The 22,891-nt window shown below is 35.4% G+C and overlaps 1 protein-coding gene across 1 annotated transcript in view; it reads left to right on the forward strand.

The window, feature by feature from the left end:
* LOC136838573 (low-density lipoprotein receptor-related protein 1-like) overlaps nucleotides 1-22,891 on the forward strand; it is a 496,729-nt gene that overhangs the window by 228,136 nt on the left and 245,702 nt on the right. Inside the window, 7 exon segments of the mRNA XM_067103732.1 lie at nucleotides 1,933-2,163; nucleotides 2,690-2,873; nucleotides 4,601-4,805; nucleotides 8,749-8,938; nucleotides 13,573-13,827; nucleotides 14,013-14,240; nucleotides 17,627-17,779. Of these exon segments, the coding sequence (XP_066959833.1) occupies nucleotides 1,933-2,163; nucleotides 2,690-2,873; nucleotides 4,601-4,805; nucleotides 8,749-8,938; nucleotides 13,573-13,827; nucleotides 14,013-14,240; nucleotides 17,627-17,779 (1,446 nt within the window).

Genomic DNA, 22,891 nt, shown 5'->3' on the forward strand with positions numbered 1-22,891 from the left:
CCATTCTGTAGCTAAGGAAACTGATAGAAAAATTTTCACAGCTTCCACCACATCAAGAAATCTGAAAGAGGAGGGGTTCCAGAAGTGGCTCACTACACCAGAATCACTTGCAGCACTACCAGTTTTTTCAGTTAGAAGAGCAAACATGAAAGCTATTAAGATAACCTTAATATGAAGGATTCCATGCAAAAATAAAGTTCTTTTATATCCAGATGGAACTAGGACCCAGATGGGGGGGGGAATTTAAAGTTCTAGGTGCAATATTAATACACTGTGAGAAGTAATATTGGGAAATTTAAATATCCCAAACTTACCTCCCCATATAACTCAGACAGTGGGAATCTTGGTGTAGCACTACTAATGGCATGCCACGATATCTTACATACTTTATTTATTTTGCAGTCTCCATTATGAGCAGCCACAGCACAAATTCACTTAGAAAAAAGGTACACAGGTTGGTCTGTGCATTTGCCATGTGGTGGTAGCTTCCATATTAGTGATTTTAGATTATTGACAAATCACTTAACTTCATCATTTCTCATGTTGGGAGAAATTAATGCTTTTGATTTTCTGGCTAGTACTGTTTCAACTATTGATCTTTTTATTTGCAGTAATGATGCAATCATTGGTTTCAGTTGGGAGGTGATGGATAACCATTACACTAGTTATCACTTCCCAATAAATTGGTTATTGCTCACCAAAGGCCATCTGTCCATAAACTACAAAAGTGGAATTTAAAAAGCAAACGGGTGTAACCTTTGCTGAAAAATGCTTCATTGATGCTGTTGCTGTGTAATTTCCAGTAATTGATGGTGTTGAGGGCTTACTTACTACTACAGACTTGCAATTAATTCCAAGAATAATGGCTTTGTTGTGCACAAACCAGTTTTATGGTTGAAGCAAAATTGTAACATAACCCACAGAAGTATGAGATCAATAGCAATGTGACTTAAAAGACAAAATTGGGAATCAACAGAGAGTAGGACAAGATTTGGGTAAAAATAAAAAAGAAATTGCATAAGAAACACTCATCTATTTTTGTTTCATCAAGAAATGCAAAAATCTCTCTCACTTGAGTAAGAAAAGAGTTAGAAAAAAGCTGGTAAATATTAATCTTGTAAACCTATAGTACCTATAATTAATAATGTAAAAGTTGTTGATCCCCAAATGGTTGCAGGCACACTTGGAGACCATTTTACTGATGTGTAAAAGAAGTCAGAAACTAAGTTTCATGCTGTCTAAAGGCAGGGAACAAAGACTGATAGATTTCACCCCACACAGGAAGAACTTTTTGATACCAGAGATTTTAAGTTGGCCTTGGGAAATTCAAAAGATTCAGCTCCTAGCCTAGATAACATTCCATATGCCATGATAAAGTATGCTCCATTGTGTTCCAACTGTTTTTCTTAAGTATTGTATAATAAAACACATCTATCCCCATGTTTGAAAAATGCAAAAGTACTTCCCTTTGTAAAACCGGGAAAAGATAGCTTGTTGGCTCTTAGCTGTCAATCCATAGCCCTAACATAATGTCTTGGTAAGATAGTGGAAATAGTGGAAAAGATAATAAATACTACTTGCCTTATGGGGTATTTGGAGTGCAACAATCATCTTTAGGCAGCCTTGCTTTTTTACTTCTGTTTATGGATTTATAGTTTCATATTTTTTTTAATTACTTGTATTTGTTATTTTATGTTATTTTAATTTTATTGCATATGAATTTTACACATTTTGAGTTGTGGTAGAAGCAATAATAACTAGAAAGTGTTTATGAGAAAACTAAGAGAAAGACCTTATATTTTTGTTTTTATTCCAGTTTTGTATGGCAATATGGCATCTTTTCTTGTGTATTGTAACCATATTCTTTTAAGTCTTTTGTGCAAATATGATACGTACTTATTAATTGATATTTTTATAAAAATTTTTCCTCAGAATATGAGGCCTTCCTGTTGTATTCAAGTATCACAAGCATTGACAGTCTTCACATGTTTGATGAAGACAATCCAAACACTCCTTTAAAGAAGATTACATCAGATATTATGAAGAATGCTATAAGTCTAACGTTTGACTATACCAATCAACGAATCTTCTACTCAGATATTCAGCGAGGCAGCATCAATACAGTCTTTTTCAATGGAAGTGGCCATTCTTTATTAGTAGAAAGTAAGTTGAGAATTGTGAAAAGGTCTTGCAAGTTTCATTTGAGCTTCTGTGTAGCATATAGTAAATTTTTGCTGATAATATTCGGAATATAAGTACAGTATGATGGAAAAATTTTAAAGATGTTACTTACATTGTATTCAGTCCTTTCCCATCATTTTAGCTTCATGCTTATTAACTTAGAATTTAATTGTAACTAATAGCCTCAGTATTTTATAGTGCTGGTCTTGTTATATTTTTTGTTTGTTGCGTAAAAGGATTGAATGTAACTTAGTTAAGATTTCATGTCATTGCTAGATTAGGCACAGCATAAGAAGTTTGGTAGAAATTTTATCTACTGTCAGTGAACATTTTAGTCCCCCCCCCCCACAAAAAAAGGTGAATAGGGAAATTTTGAGATGCTCCAATATGGACAACGCCAAGTAGAACAGTCATACATACTGTGAAGCAATAATTACAGTTTGGTTATCAAGGAGCTTTTGGAACTGCCTTCATTCATGCTTGGTTATCACAGTTTTTTCTTTTCCAGAACAAGGATCAGTAGAAGGACTGGCTTTTGAAGAAAGAGAACGGGATCTCTATTGGACTTGTCAGAGTGATGCGTCTATAAACAGAATGAGTGTTGATCCATCACGCACCCAGACTGTAGAGAAAATTGTACACCTAGAGCAAAATGACAAGCCGAGAGGCATTGTTGTTGATAGCTGTGACCTGTAAGTTAACTACTTAAATTTTTTTTTTTTACTGATGAAGGACATTTTAGTCATTTACTTTTCATTTTTTGCATAGGTCAGCTACTGTAGTGCTAGACATGTAGTGTCATAAGGTGGATAGAGAGCATCTGAGATTATAACTCCCTTCAGAATTTTTTAAAATTTTTATTGCACCTTGAGTTCAGATATCCATCCCCTTTTATTTTTTCTCTCATATTCTACTGATTGACTTTTAGATTGCAATATATATCTGAATCTGAAATCATAGGACATGGAGGGTGACATTGATAGCAAATTTTATCACTTGCAAAATCATTTAGAGATATGTCAAACTGTGTCAAACTTTTCATGGTGTTGGATCAGTACTGGTGAACTGACAGCCTCAAAGGTACTTCATGATCATATGATGAGTACATACCCATAAGGTGGCCTGACACATGAGATATAGTTCCTACTGTGTTAATGTGTACTCAGGTTACCTTGTACGCAGATCAGCTGATACCCATGTCAGCTCATAAACATATTAGTTCATAAGCTAGTTAATTCATTCTATCTGATGTAGACTTATGTCTGTGATGAGATTCTTGCCCATAATGCTGTGGGAAAATTGTACTGTACTGTAAATAAGGTAGTAGGGGAGAGATGTGGTGTCCAGTGGCTAAAAAGTAAAGTGAGATCCCAGAAAATAAAATGGTTTGAACACATGATGGAAAGGGTTGAGGAACAGTTAGTCAGAAAAGTAGTAGACGTGGAAGTAGCAGGATAATGACCTATAGGGAGCTCCAGGAAATTATGCATAAAAGGGGATAGATGATGGCCTAGGCCTAATGGGAGTTAAGGCAGAAATTCCACAGGACAGGGAAACTGGAGCAAACCCAATTCACATATACTAGTCCCATAAAGTGAAAAATGATGTATAAATGTTTATGATGAGGATGACTAATTGTAACTTTTTGAAATTCATGAACTACAAAGATTTTTACATATAGTGCCACACTTCTTGATACTTTAGTCTGAGTCTGTGATATGCTTGGGTTTTCAGCAGCTTGATATATTCCACCAAAATTGAAAGTTCTTGCTGTAAGCAAGAATTTTCAGTTTTGGTAGGGTTACAATCAAATATAATTTGGTGGAAACAAAAAAATTTTTCATACAATCCCACTTGACATTCTGGGATCCACTCGTGCATGCACAGTTCTGTTGGCTAAATTTCACTTTAGATTTTTGTCTTTGAAGGGACTAAAGAATTTCATATGCTTTCATGATAATGAATAGGTTTTTATGAAGAAATCTGACAAGAGTTTGCAAGTGAAAGAAGAAAAGGAAGTTAATCTTGGGAAATTAGCAGAATTTTAAAATAAATCATGTAGGCTCTTGCTTGCTTAAAATAAATTTATAATAAAAAGTTACAGTAATCATATGTTTGTGACAATAGCTGTTTATTTACTTACTTATAATATCCTTACTTAAAATGCCTTGAGAATAAATAAGGGTAAATAAGAGAAAATGAAAATGTAAGGTCAAACACCCCAGTTGAATAATTGCTCCCACAAATACTTATGAGACATTCCTCAAATTTTGATAGGGTTAGGTTCCAGTGAACTGGTCATAAGGTGAAAATATGTATTGTAATTTTACTATGAATGAGGTATGATACATAATGAAGACTTACTGTTGATTAATATTATTTATAGTATTTTCATAGAATACTTTTATATTTATTTCAGTTTGATTTTCTGGACTAACTGGAATTCTGAGGCCCCGTCGATTCAACGTTCTCTTGTTAGTGGAATGCGTGTTGAATCGATCATAACCACTCAAATCCGCATGCCTAATGGCCTGGCTATTGATCATAAGGCACAGAAGTTGTATTGGGCTGATGCAAGGTTGGACAAGATTGAAAGATGCAACTTGGATGGATCAGACAGATTTGTAAGTCATTCTTCTCTTTATTTATAATAATGAGGTGTTTTTCTAGGTTACTTATTGCGAGTATTGTACTGCAACTTGCCAAGTTTTTTTATTGATTTAGAACTTACTTTTGATAAAGTAAATACAGAAATGGTGATAATGTATCGTTACTCTTTACTGAGAAATGTGAATAATACAGTAATTATATGATAAAATTTACAATGAAATAAGGCTAAGAACATTGAATTTTGCTATGTTTGTGGGCTCATTACAATGTGTAAGTTAAGCATGTAATAGGTAACTAATGGTGCAGTGTGCACTTGAGTGAAATACTGGTAGTACTTTAGTTTACATTGAATGAGAAATAAAGTTAATCAAGTATCTGACTACATTGTCTTTGGAAATGGCGAATAAACAATGGCACTTTAACTTAATGGACAGTTAAGGGGGTCTGTCCTCCTGATTAGTAATGAAATCCATTAAGAAACTAAGACCCTAGACCCAATAGTGTTAGCTACATGGTACTCCAGAGCCAGTGTAGTAACTGTGTGAAAATCTGTCTCATTATTTCTTCCTTCTCTTGTTATGTACCATTATTTCATTGTAGTTTTTGAGGAGGGTCTTGTAAGCTTTTAAATTTGCATGCACTGAATGTATGCATGTGCATCTCTCTGATAATTTTATAATGACCAAGTTGCTACCGTCTTGTGCATATACCATTTTGGTATATCACATAAAAATATAATGAACATTCCATCCAAATCTGTGTGTGTGTGTGTGTGTGTGTGTCCAGGACTCGTTAAAGATATACTACAGCATACTGTTATTTATTTGGTGTTGCATAATGAAATTTTACAAGATCTTTACACTGTCCAAAGCATTTAATTTACTTCAGCTTAGGCTGTTATATACCATTGGTTGAAACCTTGGGTGAATATGTAATGCACTGTATTTACTATTATACATAATAATATTGATCACATTTTAATGTGTATTAATTTGACAGTAGATAATGCAAGGGTGAAAGAGGGAGTAAACAAACTAACAGCAGACAGTCATACAATTGCTTACAGAAGCTATAATTTACATGTAATCTACATATCAAGTGAGAACATTTACATTTAAATTCAGTTGTTTTAATTGTAATATATAAATATGCTGTCATGAATACTATAGTGAATAAATTTATTTGTTCTCCGTTGATTTGTTAGCTACATTAAATTGCACTCCCACAAGCATCCATATGATTGTACTGTTAACTCCCTCTTTCTCTCTTGTATTTTTATTCTTATTTTATGCCAAGTTTCAGTGAGGATATTATCCATTAATAAAGTGAGATTGATTAATATTGTGCATATCAGTAAATACAGAGCACCGTATATGTACCCATTGTTTCAGCCAGTGATAGTGATTTTTGGTAGCCTAAGCTCAAGTAGCTTGTGACAAATTTTGCACAGCACAAGGATTTTGCAAATTTTCTCTTACTGAATAAATAACAATATTGCTGTAATATGCCTTTAATAAACCCTGTACACACATTGATTTACAAAGACTTGGATGAAATGCCTACTAGATTTTTGATGTGGAGATAACCAAAATGAGCGTATAAAATGGTAGCTACTCACTCTGTATGAAATCAGTAGGTAAATGCACTAATTTATGAAATAATTAGGCAAACGCACCTAAATGTGTACATGCAGTGTATACATTTAGGTGCATTTTTTTGATAGCATTCCTGCAAGTATTGATGAATTAGTTAACTGTGTTCAACAGCTTGCTGGATTTGTCATTACTGGTACATACATTATAAAAAGTAACTAGATAAGTGGAGCTCAGAAAAAACAAGCTTACATCTTTCCTCCAACAGTTGTAACCTTTATAAGATATCACACATATTTCGTATTCTGCCAGTCCTTAATGTAATAGATATAGATATCATTTAAACATTTTATATCTGATTTTTTCATGTATTGTATTATTGTAACAGTATATTCTAATGTTAAATATATTTTATTTTTACAGAATAAACTAACATTGTAATACATGAGCATTCCACATAATGTAACATTAAAATGGACAATACTAAGCTTAAGTCAGGCTCAGGAATTGTAGGATTAAAAGGGCATCAAGCAATTTTACATTGTTTTGTAGATGTTTTGTTTATGAGTGCGTTCTTTTTATGTACGTAATTGTTCTTTCAAAGTTTTAAGGTGAAGCACAATCAATCATCTAGTGATGTATCATTGTCCTCTATCATATCTGCTCACTTATCTGCTCTGGCCCACCCTTTTCCTGCTGTTACACAAGTATCTACTTTGTCTATTGACCAGGCTTTGACTGTTTCTTTCTTGTCCTTTATCCCCTGCACTGCCTACTATGGATGATTTGGTGTCAAGGGACGTCTTTTCACAGCTGTAGGAGTCCATCTCATCTGTCTGGAGTTATTCGAGACAACCTTCACCAAGTGATTTCTTTGGTGTCCTTTTGTTCATTCTGCTGTCTCTTTTGTTGTAGGGCCTCATGCTTTGCCTGCTCTGCCTACTGCTCCCAATTTGCTTGGTACTCCTGCAGCCTTAGATGCTTATGGCCTTTGCCGTGCCTCTGTGTGTTACAGCTGCAGCATCTGCAGTTTCTGCTCTACCTGCTGCACCTGCTACTTCATCTGCTTCAGCAGCTTCTGTTGCAACTGCTGTTTATGTTGCTCCTTTTATTCCAGTGGCGTTGTTTTGGCTTGCTTTTTCTGAGGCTGTCTGCTCCATTTACCTATTGATGTTGCTGGGTCATCTGCTTTACTCATGCTGACTCTGTTGGCTGGTCCTACCTTGCATACTGTTTCTGATGCCAGTGAGTCTATGGTTGCCCCACTTGTACTGTCTCTCCCTGTGGCTGTGCCAGTAGATCTTCTGCAACCAAGATAAATGATATTCAGTTTTCCATCATCAGTTACCCAAGATCGTCTCCATCTCTGGGTCCTACTCATGTCGTGGTTCAAACTGAGGTGTACTCAGGGCCTAGGGAGATTATCGACTGTCTTAGCAGAAACCACTGTGATCGCTCTAGACATTTCTCAACTAACTGGGATCACTTCGTTTAGGTCAATTGACTGTGACTGCTGCTGTATTGCTAGCTATTCTGAAGAGATCAGTTGAACTCACTGATGGATACTGTTTACCCTTGGGTGCTTGCTGGAAAAGAGGACATATATTTGAATGGGAAGACTCTGCTACAGCCTGGCAATTATCCTCCCCCATTTCCTAGTAATAATCCATCCTCATTTGCTCCGATCACTACTGCTAGTCAGAGGAAGAGAAGGCATTCTCTGCACCTGAGTCACTTTAGCTTCAGCAATCCCACACACGAGATAAAGTACCGTAGTTCCCATCTGACTATCCCCAAGACTATTCCTCCAGGGACAACCTATTTAGCATAATATGATTGAAGGGGTTCTGATAAAATAAAGTTTCAAAAACATAAAAGTAGTGTTTTTGTACAATCCCAGAAATCGCAGATTGCTCTCCCTCTTCACAACGTTTTGTTTCTTGATGCTTCACATTCAGCCTAAATGAACAGTAGAGAGGTTAGTTGGTTCCTACTGAATGGTCCTGATGGTGCATGAGTGAACAATGGCTCTTCTTGGTTTTAGAGGACAAAAGACTGTAGACATTAGAGGCTGCAGTTGTAAGTATGATAGGCTAGTGTTGAAAAATCTTGAAGGCTATTTACAACCATAACCAAAAATTGAATTAGTGAATAAATAGATAAATAAGAATGGTTTTTCCCCTTCACTTTCTATCAGTTGTTAGCTCTTGAATATTTTGCTGAATCATACTGATGTATGACTTCTATATGTTTATCTTTTTATCATGATTATATTTGTTATATTTAAGTTATAATAGTACTTATGTAGTGTTGTCATAACAGTTTTTACTATGTTTCCATTGATATATGTTTTTTTTTTTTACAGAGTCTTTTAAAAAATGTACCAAGTCATCCTTTTGATTTGGCAATATATGGGGACTATCTGTTTTGGACGGATTGGGTTCTGCATGCAGTTGTTCGTGCAAATAAGTATACAGCTGATGATGTTGTTAAACTCAAGACGGGAGTTACACGGCTCATGGGCATTGTCGCAGTTGCAAATGATACAAATAATTGTAAGTGCATCTTGTTTTATTGAGCATTCATGGGTAATACAAACCATTCACTGCTCGTTTGCATGCTAGCCAGTAAGGTATATTCTTTATTGGCAATACAGTGCTCCCCCATTTTTTACACGGGAATCGATTCCAGAACCTACTGTGGAAATGCAAAAATCTCCTCTAAAAACACTTATAACTGGCTTATAACTGCCAAATACCTTGTACCCCTTAAACTAAAATGCTTATAACTGCCTATTTTAACATTTTACTGCTTAATTTGATAGCTCAAACAAAAATATACCTTAAATTATCATACTAAAACAATTTAATATTTTAAACAAAAATTCACCCTAAATCATCATCCCAAAACACCCAGAGTAACCTTATATTACAGTACTTTCCTACTACTGTTACTCTGAAGTATGCTATATACACCCCTAATTTCCCTAAAATGATTACCACTGCCTATTTTAACAGTTCATCACCAAACTTGACAGTTCAAACAAAAATATACTTCAGACTAGAACACCCTAATATCATTTCAAAGTCATGTTGAAAAATTAAGTTCAAGCCTAATAACTGTTACTTTTAAGTATCCCCTATCATTCAGACATGCATGTTTTATTTGGCCTACATAACTTTGCGCATCATTCTGCTCATATAGTATGTAATGCACTGGGGTATATTTTATGTATATTTTCCTGCGTTGTAAGATGATTTTGAAATTATATTTACTGTACAGGTACGTATTTTAGGATAGTACTATTGTATAGAGCATATCTAAAATACAAGGGTAGTTTAGATCGATGGGGCATGTACATACCTCCAAACAGAATGCTAGGTTTATTAATTATGTCATGTTAGTATTTTCATGATTATGTAAAGATACATTTATAATAAAAAAATTATTTACTACAGTAAGTTGTTATTAATCATGGAAATGATATTAATATCATTTCAGTCATCTTAAACATTTTACCCTTAAAAATATATACGTACGAGAGAGAGAGAGAGAGAGAGAGAGAGAGAGAGAGAGAGAGAGAGAGAGAGAGAGAGAGAGAGAGAGAGAGAGAGAGAGAGATTTTTAAGTATCATTTGTAGCTGTTTTATTAACCATCAGATGGGCAATGTAATAATAATAATAATAATAATAATAACAATAATAATAATAATATATGAAGGTAATAGATGCTCTTTCAAGAAAGTTTTGTTAAAGAGAGTGGCAGCATCAGTGGAATTGACTTTATATTTGGTCTTCTCAGTTCTTCTTATTGTTTTCTTCTCGTCTGGGCTGATATTTGCTAATAACTGGCCGATGTTCATAGTCTGGCTAAGGAATTGGTTTCTTGAAATACTAATTTTATTGCATAAAATAAATGGAAATTAAAAGTGGCGTTTGATCACAATAGTTTCTGGAAATCAGGATTTGTCGTATTCTCGTGTAGAGTCTTCGTTGTTCTAAAGGCGTAGCGGGATTCTACACAAGAGCATGACAAATCCTGATTTGCAGAAACTCTATGGTGATCAAACACCACTTTTAACTTCCATTTATTTTATGCAATAAAATTAGTATTTCAAGAAACTAATTCCTTATCCAGACTATGAACATCGGGGCATCCTTGGAACTTACATCGGTATGACATCCATGCGCCTCTCCAAATGGATCTCCTGCCATGCCCAGGAGGGAACCATCTTTAATCACTGGAAGACTGCCCACAACCAGAGGATCTGCCGCAGCGACATTGTCGGACATTTCGAGATTATTGACAACGCCCCCGACCTTCGTCATCTTTGCATCCTAGAGGTGCTCCACATAGGGAAGGAAAAACCGAGCCTTAATGTAACTCAGGAGACCTTCCTTCTCCCTACAGCCGTCAGGAAAGACGAGGACACCCAGGCAAGACCCGCATCCCAACCTACGCCCCTCGAGGATGACCTCCAGAGCACCTAGGGTGATCGCCTAGTGAGATCTCACCCCGAGGATGACCTGCAAGATTGCCCCTCGCACCCACCTACGACCCAAAGACGCCCCAACGTCGAGGACAACTTAAACCCTCGCCCCGAGGACGCCCTTCCAACTCCTGAGGGAGGCAGAGGCACTGCCCTTCACCTCATGAATGGTCGGTTAACCCGCCTTCCTCGAGAAATCGCACCATCGCTGATCAGCAGTAGGCTTAGATCGCGGAGAAGACAGCCAATCAGGAACCGCCCTTCCAATGACGTCATGGCTGGATAGGCCAATGAAAAATGAAGCAACCAAGTCCACAATCCAACAAGCACGGATAAAAGACGAAAAATCTATGCATTACAGTCATTGCATCCTGCGATCCTGTCCTGAATGATCCCCTAACGAGGAGGGCGAAACTAGTTGACATTCAACGAGAACTACCTCCTACACATCACTAAACCACCGGATATGAATATTGGTCAATTACTTGCAACCATTCCAGCGCAAGAAAACAATTAATAAGACGAATTGAGCGTTTACTATATAAAATAAATGCTGTTGAAACTGCCATTTTGTTTAACAAAACTTGTATTAAAGAAGGTCTTTTTCCTAATATTATTATTATTATTAATATCTGATTACAGTATTAGTACTTATTATTAGATAAATCATTTATTTATCATACAAATGTGGTTAGTCTCACCATCTCCCATAAATTTATTAAAAAATTCTTTTGCCGTTGTTCTCTCTCTCTCTCTCTCTCTCTCTCTCTCTCTCTCTCTCTCTCTCTCTCTCTCTCTCTCTCTCTCTCTCTCTCTCTCTCTCTCTCTCAGTATTCATATATTTTAATGAAAAAATATAGTAATTAGTGAATACACTTTGTTAAAGTGAATTGTGATCATTTTAGAGATACGGCCGAAAGAAAAATCCACAAATTAGTGAAATTTCCCGCGGACAAGTGAATGATGTGTTCCACAAAAGTCCACAGCAAAATTATATGCGAAAATGTGAAACGCGTAAAAACGGGGGCCACTGTAACCTGTAATACAATTAAATGTTGAATAATGATTATTTACTAGTATAATAATTTATCTGTAAAGAGACCTACTGCTCTTGTAACCAACTCAGACCTCTTATCATTATTCACATGTTAGATAAATAATGGTGGTTTTTGAATACTATCCCACCACTGTGTAATCATAGTTACTTATGGAAGTCCATTTTGAGTCACATCTGGCACTGAGGATTCCTATATTTTAATGGTTACTCAGTGCTCAAATCCTATCCTGAACATTTGATATGGTAAGATTTTAAAAATGATTCCTGCAATAAAACTTTGGTCATATTGTAATCTCTTGCAAAAACATTATATTGAGGTAGAGAACTGGTTTCAGGGACACTAGACAGAATTTTCAAAGTAAAATGTTGCTACAATTAGATAAGTATTTCATACAAACCCATTAATCATGAATAGCCTTATTAATATTATTAATAGACTTATTTCATGCAAATGGCTTACAGTAAACAGAGAAATGACTTTTCCTGGTGTGGTTGTAGAACATATACAGTATTTATATAATGAAAAATGATTTTGCTCTTCAAGTACAGTACAGCAGTTAATATTTCAGGAAAACTTTTATAAGCAATGTTTAACTACTTACATTTTAGATGTTAAAAGATATAATCTCTCAAAGTCAGACAATCAGTCAAGTTCCCCACACAATGCTGGCTGCATTTAAGATACGGCTCAAGTTGGTTATGGCGCAATTAAACACGAATTTCAACTTAGTGGTGTGGGTAACTGCCTTATAATAGTCAAAAGAGGCTGGATTTGCAAGTGATGCTCCAGAGTTGAGCTGGAAGACCTTACAATAACATTAGTTTTTTAAAATCAATTATGCTAAAAGTTGTCTTGCCTGTCATTATTTCTAATTGAAATTGTGTACCCTGTTGCCTCACACTTTCACTGAAACATACACTCTTGTTAATACTTTTGTCATATGCACTTAGCTGTGCTGTATTTCTTATTGCAGTGACATATGTCAAGCTGCAAAAAGTGAACCTGGCATAGACAGTTTTATGTATTCACACTTCTATTCTTGCTGGATTGTCGGTAATTTGCACTGGCTTTATTCATACAGTGTTAATTATAATTGTTATTCTGATAAAGTAGTTTAACAAGGCTGCTGAGTCACATTGATAATGCTTAGCCATAGGATTTGTTCCTAAATAAGAGGTGAGAATTGAAGCAAGGTAAACTTGATGTTGCACAGTTAAGTAGGAAAAGACCAAAGCAAATGGATGGAAAGTAAAACCAGAAAGCAATGAAGCTGGAGCTGAAGGGATGCAACAAAGAACCTTTAGTACCCTATACTATGTAGCACTCAAAGTACTGTGTAAGTGGTACCCCTTACAGGGCTTTGTATGTGAAGCTGGAATATGTACATCTTTTGTCGACATAAGTTATTCAAAGGACTATTTTGCTTAAAAAACTTGAAATCAACAAACAATCCTTTCCCATTCATGATCCCGGGTTGTTCAGTATCATAAATGAACATAATCCAAGAATATACCTTTTAACACTATTGGACATATGAACATGAACTGGTGCCTCAGTGTCGTACTCAAGAAGAGTTGTTTAACATGTTTTATTTTATCTCTTTTTATTCACCCATTATTCAGGTGATCTTGATTTTTCCAGGTGATGCTAGTCCATGTAGAGTTTTTAATGGAGGCTGTGAAGATATCTGTACATTAGATGAACGCGCTCAAGTAGTTTGTCGGTGCTCTCCGGGGCGGATGATTCTGCCTGATGGCCGTCGCTGTGCTGTACGGGTTGCTAACTGTTCATCTGATCAGTTTGAATGCAGTAATGGACTTTGCATCCCCTACATATACTCATGTGATGGAGATCCTGAATGTTCTGATGAGTCTGATGAAGATGAAACATATTGTGGTATGTTTATAAATTAAATATTTAAATATTTAAATATTTGCCATAACTAATGTAATACTGTAAAGTATAAGTTTTCTTTGTGTGTTGCATTGTATTGTTCATGTATTGAAAGTCTCTTGATTTTTTTTATTCTGTTACAAAATTTCTCTTTGCTTCCTTTTGATTGGGTAATGTCTTTCCCAAAGTAAGCCGAACTTGTAAAGAAGGATTCTTTGGATGTGGAAATGGCCAGTGTATTCCTCAAGAAAAAGTGTGTGACCATAAATTTGAATGCCACAACCTAAATGACGAAAAGAACTGCAACTGTAGCAGTGATGAAATTAGATGTGTGAGCAGTGGCTTGTGTTTACCAGCAGACAGCAAGTGTGATTATAAGCAAGACTGTCCTGATGCCAGTGATGAAGTGAATTGTGGTAAGTTTGCCTCTAATCGTTCTTCAGTTTTTAGTTCATTACTCTATAATACTAGAACTACTATATTGTATGGGGTGGTTGTATATAATTCTGTGGTGCTAAGTAATACTTCCATGCACAGTATCTCCCTTTTACAGCATCTCAAAGAGTATGGCTTATTCATACAGTGTATAAAACATTACCTTATTAGGTACAGTCTCACACACACATTCTTCATTTAGCAGCATCAATGAAAGGAGACTGGTTGGCTTTTTACACTGCTTGTATTTCTCAGTTTTTGTTTCTTTGTTCCTTTGACTGTATTTTTACCAAATTGGTCAATATTTGTATAAGCTCAAGCAGGTTCTGGTTATTGCCTTCAATCTGTGTAATCTTCCTGTGTTCATAGCTAGGACTTTTGTCAGTTTGGTCCACCTGTAGATGCTTGCGTCATCTTCATATCACTCATCTTATATAAACCATTGCAACTGTCACTTGACTTGCATGGTAACATTTCAAAGCAGGTGTTAGGATCTTAAATTATACCCCATAGATTTTATTGAAAAAATCAGTACTTCAAAAGTTCTAAAGCTCTGTAATATGCCATATTTGTTGCACTCCTGTAATAAATTACAAGTTATAAGAAAATAATAAAAAATAAAAAGAATTCTAACAAATGCTCATATTTTTGGTTCAAGCATTATTTAATTAAGTTCCATCAATGCTCTCTTGTTCACAGGCCATTCTATTTACATTATTTGTATAGTCTACTCTGGAGGTTATAAAGTAATAAGGAAAAGGACAAATAATTTTGTTTTTGATTCATGCAACTTTCTGAATTTATGTTATCAGCAAAGAAAAAAATTGATTTTTTAGGAAGCTGTGCTCTATATTTATAGTAATTATGTAATAATATGTAGTCACAACTGTCTTCATCTCCTGAATCCATGTGGCTTCTTCATAAATGTCACTGCGAGTTTTGTTGTCATTCATTTTCAAAAATAAGAAAATATTTCAGTGAGCATAATCACTTTACCTGTGCTAGTTTCGTTGTTACTCTTCTTCAAAAATAAGAATGTTTTTCAGCAAACTGCACCTGCGTTTGACACAAAAGCAGTTAGAAATGGAAACAAAAGATGCTGCCATCTACACTATTGAGAAAAAATACCATGAACACTTGCTGAGAGAAAAGAAGACAGAAGATGGGATTGCAGTAATGCCATAATAAAATTAGAACAAAAATTGTTAGGTTAATTTTGGTTTCCGGAATTAGTATTTTTGTGGATATTAGATAAAGTGCATGGTCATACTTACTGCTACCATAGAGTTTGATCAGTGTCATCTTCAAGTAGTTGGAGTTCGAGTTTGCCCTGCACCTGTCTTTTGAGGCAAAATTGACTGAAGACATACATGTTCAGGTTATTGTGGAAGAGGAGCCTTACATTCAGTTCCCAAGCTGCTGGATCAGGTTGAGATGTTGGGTAGATTGAAAGCTAGTTACATAAGCTTATGGCAAAAAGGTCTTTTCAATTCCCAAGCTGCTGGATCAGGTTGAGATATGGCGTAGGTTGAAAGCTAGTTATTTACTTGTAAGCTTGTGGCAAAATGATAACTTTACAGTGTGCCCGCAGTAAGATTATAGGAGACTAGGTGAAAGATGCAGGCACTTGCTTTGCAATGCACTTGGTTGATGAAAATAGGTGGTGCTCCTGGAATAAATACCCTGAATCCTGTAAAACCTTGTCATTCTCTGGCTAGGTAGGTAAGGGTGTGGGAAAAACATTGGATGGCTGTAACCCTTGACCATTCCTGTGCCTTCCATAGAGCTTGGCTTCTGCTGGGATGTCTGATGTCACATTGACAAGCAGGAGATAAAAATTCCTTTTAGCAGGGTCATCTTAAGCATCATCTAACTTCAACTCCACTGGTTGCAGTCTGTGAATGTTGGCAATCTTGAATACCCTATTCATCATGTTGGAAAAGGAAGCCTCCTCCAGCATCGAGCTGGTCAAGCTTTCTTTTTTAGCAAAATAGACTTAAAAAAGACCGACACTCGGTCCTCTTTAAGTCTGTTTTGCCAAAAAAAGAAAGCTTGTCCAAGCAAACATTGTTGAGTGACAAGCTGAAGCAGACAGTCTAATGGGATGCAGGTGTAACATGAGCCAGTGAGGACCTGGATGCTTTAGATGCAGTAGGGGAGATGGGGAGGGGCACATCACTTGATAACTGTTGCACCTTGACCAAGGGACAGGTAGCTGTGAAGGTTAACAAAGACTTAGAAGAATCAGATGCAGAAGAAGCAGGCATATCACAGCAACTTGCTTCTCCATGCTAACATGACTACTGGACAGGTAAATGAAAGCTAGCAATGCAGATGCATGAAGGTGCAACAGGCCCACTCAGGGATGTCTTGGCAAATTTTCTGAGTCAAAAAACTTGCATAAAAATGCAGCATAGGCAGCAGGACACCCAAACAAAGCTGATCAAACATTGACCCATACCATAGAAATATACACAAAACAATATGTACAACATAAAGAAAAATATAGCTTCCATTGATAAAAAAAAATAATACTGGATATCGTTTATTGGAAGTAAGGCTGAAAATGTTAATAACTTGTGAAAAATACACATTCAGTAATAGAGAAACTAATGTACAGTATATAAATGATATTCCTAACCCCTTAACTAAGACAAATAAAAAATCCCTAACCACTACTTTGCAGACAAAAAATCCAAGGTAGCTCAGAGGACCACTCTCCTGGTGCTAACTTCAGAATAACTTGTTTGGTAGTAAGCTTACTAAAAATATCCATTACAAATTAAATAAACAAAAAAGGCTTGAAAAACTTGAATTATGCACAAAGAAATGCCAAGGGCAAAATGCACAGACAGTGCAATAAGCTAGAGTAACTTACAGAAATCCAGTTGAGACAAATCCTGCAAGCAGTAAAAATGGAGTTTACACTGCCTGCTTTTACAAAAATGGAGAAAATTGAAAAATGGATTATGGAAAGAGGGTAAAATTATTATTAGCAAGCGCTGAAGCTGTTTTAGCTTGGTGCAAAAAAGCTGACAGGATTCAACTGTTGCCGTTGTTATCAATACTATACTGTAGATGTGAACTATGAGGAGGTGATCGGTACCTATCAGTGGGTGTGTGGACAATTGCTTTTCTGTCTGGAAAACTTTTAAAAGATGTTGTGCATCATTTTGAGATAGAAGCATTAAACAGAGTTCAAATATTTGTCAGATATTGGAGTTTATAGCTAACTTGAGGCTTATCTCTCACCCATTGAAAGAACAAGGTCTTCATGTTTAGCTAGTCAGATAGCATTATCTTTATGAAAGAAATTTATAGAAAGGCAAATGTTCCATGTAAGCAAAATGTATTTTGTCTTTTACAGAAAAAAGAGATTGTACTAAAGTCCAGTGGGAGGGTTTTAATAGTTCGGAGCTGATTAACTGTGCTAACACCACTAGTTGCATCCATCCAAAATGGATATGTGACGGAACAGATGACTGTTGGGATAACTCTGATGAACAGAATTGCACCACAAGTAAGTTGTAGATTTACTCTTACCATTTAACTTGACTATTTGCAGGTTGTATACTGTACTTTATTTTAGTTATAAGAGACCGGTAAGTAATATGATATAGATCTTTTTTTTTTTTCTTGCAAGTGTATGCTCCATTTCCCATTACAATCCTTGTCATAATGGTAACCCTGGTACCTCTTCACCCTTTTTCCATAGGAAATTGATTCAAGCAATTTTGGCTTTTTCCATAAATATTGTGCTGAAATTACAGTTGCTGTTACAGTGTGCTAAAAACTCGCCAAATAATTTGAACAAGAAAATGGTTTTAGAAATGTATGGCTCCAAAAGTGGTTCTGTAGAAAAAATTATAAGAAATTTTCCTTAAATATCATAAAAATGTTCCCACGTAAGGCACAAACCCCATTGCTGCCCTTCAGTCCTAATGTTTTTAAGGGAAGCCAAATAGTTTTGAATAGACTGATAATATCAGCAATTTCACCATGTCTTTTGGCTTGCTTATTTGCAATAGGCTGGTGAAAGATATGACAAAAAGGTTAAAGATGCACAACCTGGTTTTAGAAAAGCCAGGAGTTGCACAGATATTAATAAATTTTTTACAGACACACTTAAGTCATATATAGTGGTACCTGCTTCATATAATTTACCTTTCATGCACACCATACAAAAATTTCTTAAAAGTTCTATAAAATTTATATAGTATATATATTGGCCTCATTAAGCTGTATTAATAAAGAGATGAATATTATGCTTAACTTGATTTCAGATAAATTTTCTGATTGACAATACTGATGATGGTAACTGGATCATTAAGTCATTTAACAATAATCCAATAGGTCCTGACAATTATATGCTTTCTTCGTATGATTTTAGTACTTAGTATACTATGCTACCACTTGTTGATCTGATTAGATGCATAATGGCCTTGTGTATTAAATATATTCATGCCAAAGTAGAAATATAGTATCCTACAAAAATAATGAAATGACAGTTAGTACAATTAACTTTGTTAAAATGCTACAATGTTGTATTAACCATATCTTTATTAAATTTGATTAAATTTAGTATAGATTAAAAATTTTATTTTTATAAGAACAATCCTATTTTAGTTACTTAATTAAAGTGTATGTTAAAAGAAGAGATTTTAATTTTGAAATACTAGAACTGCCTGCTTTTTACTCAACTATACCACTTTATATGACATATAGAGTCATATGCTTGCAGTTTTCTAGATTTGCAAATGTTTGTATGAATAGTGAATATTTTGTCTACAGTTGTCAATCATTTTACTAATAAACTAGTAAATAGTAAACTTCCAATATGGACAATTAAAAACAACTAATTGATTATAACAAAGTTAGTTGTTCTCTTGCATTCATGGTATTATATATGTATATATTGTTGGTAACTTATTACTTATATATTTTATAAACTTCCTTAACTATCATGACCAGTACTATGATTATTTATGAAGGTACAGTTTGTATCCTAAAGTTACAATATAGTAGTATATATGATAGTAGTAGTTAATTTTGTATATATTATTAATAAAATTTTAATTATGATTGTACATATATTGTGTATTATATATAAAAATTTATATATTTTATTAATGCAGGTACTGATAGAACTAAGAACTGCTACCTGCATTTACCCAGTAGGTAACATAAGTAGACACAATGACCAAAAGTAGAAGAACTTTATATATATATATATATATATATATATATATATATATATATATATATATATATATATATATATATATATATATATATATATATATATATATTTATAAATAATATATATATATATATATATATATATATATATATATATATATATATATATATATATATTATATATATATATATATGTATATACATATACATATACATATACAGTATATATACATACACCATCAGAATCTTTCTCTTTGGGAATAAGCAAACCAGAAGACATAGTGAAATTGCAAACATTACCTGGCCATATTCACATACAGAAGCACTGCTAAACCTTCAGGAATTCATTATTTACCAACATCAGCATTAGTTATCCATAAAAATTACAGGAAATAAAATCTAATGCTAAAACTAGGTATACAGGTATATGAAAACAGCCATAATTAGCAAGCACTGAGATTCATTCCAAAATACACAATGATGCGAAATAAATTAAGTAAAGTAAATGAAAGTAAACAAATAGAATATAAAAACAAAATTGACATAAGAGAAAACTGAAACTGACAAATGCAATGATTAAAAAACAAACTAAACAAAAATTTATCAGATAAAGATATTGAGTAAATAAATGAAAAACAAAACAGAACTACACAATAAAGTATAAATAATATTATAGAAGATTTACTGTCCATGTCTGTGGTTAACGGATATGTAGGAACAGAAGGTGAGGTAGCTAATAGTTTTGAAATTATGCCATGTACAATGGACTTGAGGTAGTTTGACCATTGAGCAAGGTGATTGCTGTTTTATATGGACTCTTTTGTGTTGTAATCAGGGATTTTAAAATCACTGTTATCCCTTATGGTCTCATTGACAGTCCCCATTTGTTTTAAATGGTGCTTGATAGCAGCTTGGAGCAATGATTAGTTAGTTGGAGAATTCTTACCATAGGCTCATATGAGGGGTGAAACCATTTGCCATTGTGCTGGCACTGGTTGGGCATGACCTTCAAGTAACATTGTCTGTGTAAGCATTAGCCAAGGTACAGGAGGTGATTCATTCACATCTTACAGATAAAATGAGTGGCATTTTCTTAGATTGCTCTCTTGGCATGCAGTCTTATGATGACAAGATATGGTTTACAAAGAAGTAATCAGGAAGATTTCAAATACTTAAAAATTTTATGGTCCACAGTCAGTAGTATTACCAGCACAGCCAATAAGGGAGGATATTAAAAAGGCTGTGTGGTTCAGATATGTTAATTAAAATCAGGATTCAGATGTCATTCAAAAGAAGACATTGTTCAGTTACTTACTTATCAGTGAATGGAACAAGAAGTCATATATATTTACAGACATTGGGAAATCAAATGTTTCATCACAAATGATTTGCTCACTCATTGTGAAGAAGAGAGAGAGAGAGAGAGAGAGAGAGAGAGAGAGAGAGAGAGAGAGAGAGAGAGAGAGAGAGAGAGAGAGAAGCCTAGTTTGAAATGTACTTACACTTAACCAACCGTCATCCTGGCATTAAGGTAGTCTGAAAAGGAAGATGGTAAACTGCAGAGATCGAATAGCTCCTTTATAAAAATCACTGCTGAACTGACAGGAAAATATAATGTTGACTTCGAGGTTGGTGCTTTCCTTTGGCAAGCTTCCGTCTTTTGTTCATCTGATTTTATACATGCTAGTCAACATTGTCCTCAGTATGAGAGATGTTTCCATAAGGGAATTTAGTACCTGGTCCCTTTTAAGTTTTCTATAAAAGAAAACTATTGTGCCGGCTTTGTATGTCCGCACTTTTTTCTGCCCACATTTTTTCTGTCTGCCCTTAGATCTTAAAAACTACTGAGGCTAGAGGGCTGCAAATTGGTATGTTGATCATCCACCCTCCAATCATCAAACATATCAAATTGCAGCCCTCTAGCCTTAGTAGTTTTGATCTTATATAAGGTTAAAGTTAGCCATCATCGTGCTTCTTTCAACAACATAGGACGGGCCACCACCAGGCTGTGGTTAAAGTTTCATGGGTCGTGGCTCATACAGCATTATACCGAGACCACTGAAAGATAGATCTATTTTCGGTGGCTTTGATTATACGCTGTAGCAGCTGTACAGAAAACTTGATTGTGCCGAAGAACTTCGGTGGTCTTTTACTTGTTTCTGTTTGGAAGGAACGACACCTAGCAGACATTATGGGCACACATCTGATCCCAGAGGAAATGGTCTGAAACCTATCAAAAAGGCTGAATTTCTCTTCGCTACAAGGTTCAACAGAAAGTTAGAGGTATACTGTTCGGTAGTTCCAGACTTGTTGCCACGGCAGAGGACGCCCTTCAACATCCCTGGGACAACCTGGACGTATACGTTTTCCCTCGTTTTGCCTGGTCTGCCAGGTCCTGAACAGAGAGATAAGGTCCCAGAATCTCAAGATGACTCTAGTGGCTCCTTTGAGGCTGCAAGCGGAATGGTTTCCAGATCTGCTGTCACTGCTAACAGTGGTTCCGAGAGATACCCCTGTGGCACAATCTACTATGTCAACCTCATGTAGAGAGGTACCATCAGTCGATAAGTTCCCTATCTTTTCACGGATGGAGACTATCAAGTTCCTCCTGTGAGCGAGAGGCTCTTCTCAAGGAGCAGCGACTCAAATGTTGGGATACCTCAGGGGATCTACTTCATCTGTGTAACAGTGGTTTCTGTTCTGCTCTCCATCAGGTGAGTGGATTTTTTAGTATATCTGCTTCCATGTGCTGATATATCTAGGCTCCATAAATATCCTCATATTGTCTTAGTAAGGAAGATACTCTAATCCAGATCACTCTGATTTAGATGAGCCTTATCCCCTCAAATTTATTATCAGAATTCTTTTGCTGATAATAGCATGGGTGCAAAGAAGTAAAATAAGACTAGGTGGGTAAGTGACCTTTTGGCTCATGGGAGAAGTCAGATTTGGAATCAACTACAAAGTTCTTTCAGACGTGTGCATGATCCACTGATTGCCATTACTTCAGAAGTTTGTATGGAGAATAGATCACCCACCCAGTATGTGGCACAGAGATGAGTTGGTGTTAATGAATCCTCTCATCTCTGGAGAAGCTGGTTCAGGATTTGGTCTCTGCAACTGCAACTCTTCAGGTACTGACCAGGAGGAACTTGGCTTGACAGCTTCCTGGTTACCGTGAGAAACTGTGGGAGAGGATTTTTGACAAAGGCAAGACTATTGGAACTTTACTGCTCTATAGGTTCTGGATTTTACAAATTCTTTAAGACAGAGATAGAGTAGTCCATATGTGGGTCCTTCAGTCATCTGTTAAATGGACATGGGATGCCACATCAGCGTTTAGAGTTGTAAGAGGTCTTTCTGGATCTTTAACCTTTTGCTTGGCATCTGAGAGGTAAGATGATACAAGTGATGAGAAGGAACATGAGCAAAG

This window comes from Macrobrachium rosenbergii, chromosome 5, assembly GCF_040412425.1.
Source record: "Macrobrachium rosenbergii isolate ZJJX-2024 chromosome 5, ASM4041242v1, whole genome shotgun sequence".
Classification (NCBI taxonomy): domain Eukaryota; kingdom Metazoa; phylum Arthropoda; class Malacostraca; order Decapoda; family Palaemonidae; genus Macrobrachium; species Macrobrachium rosenbergii.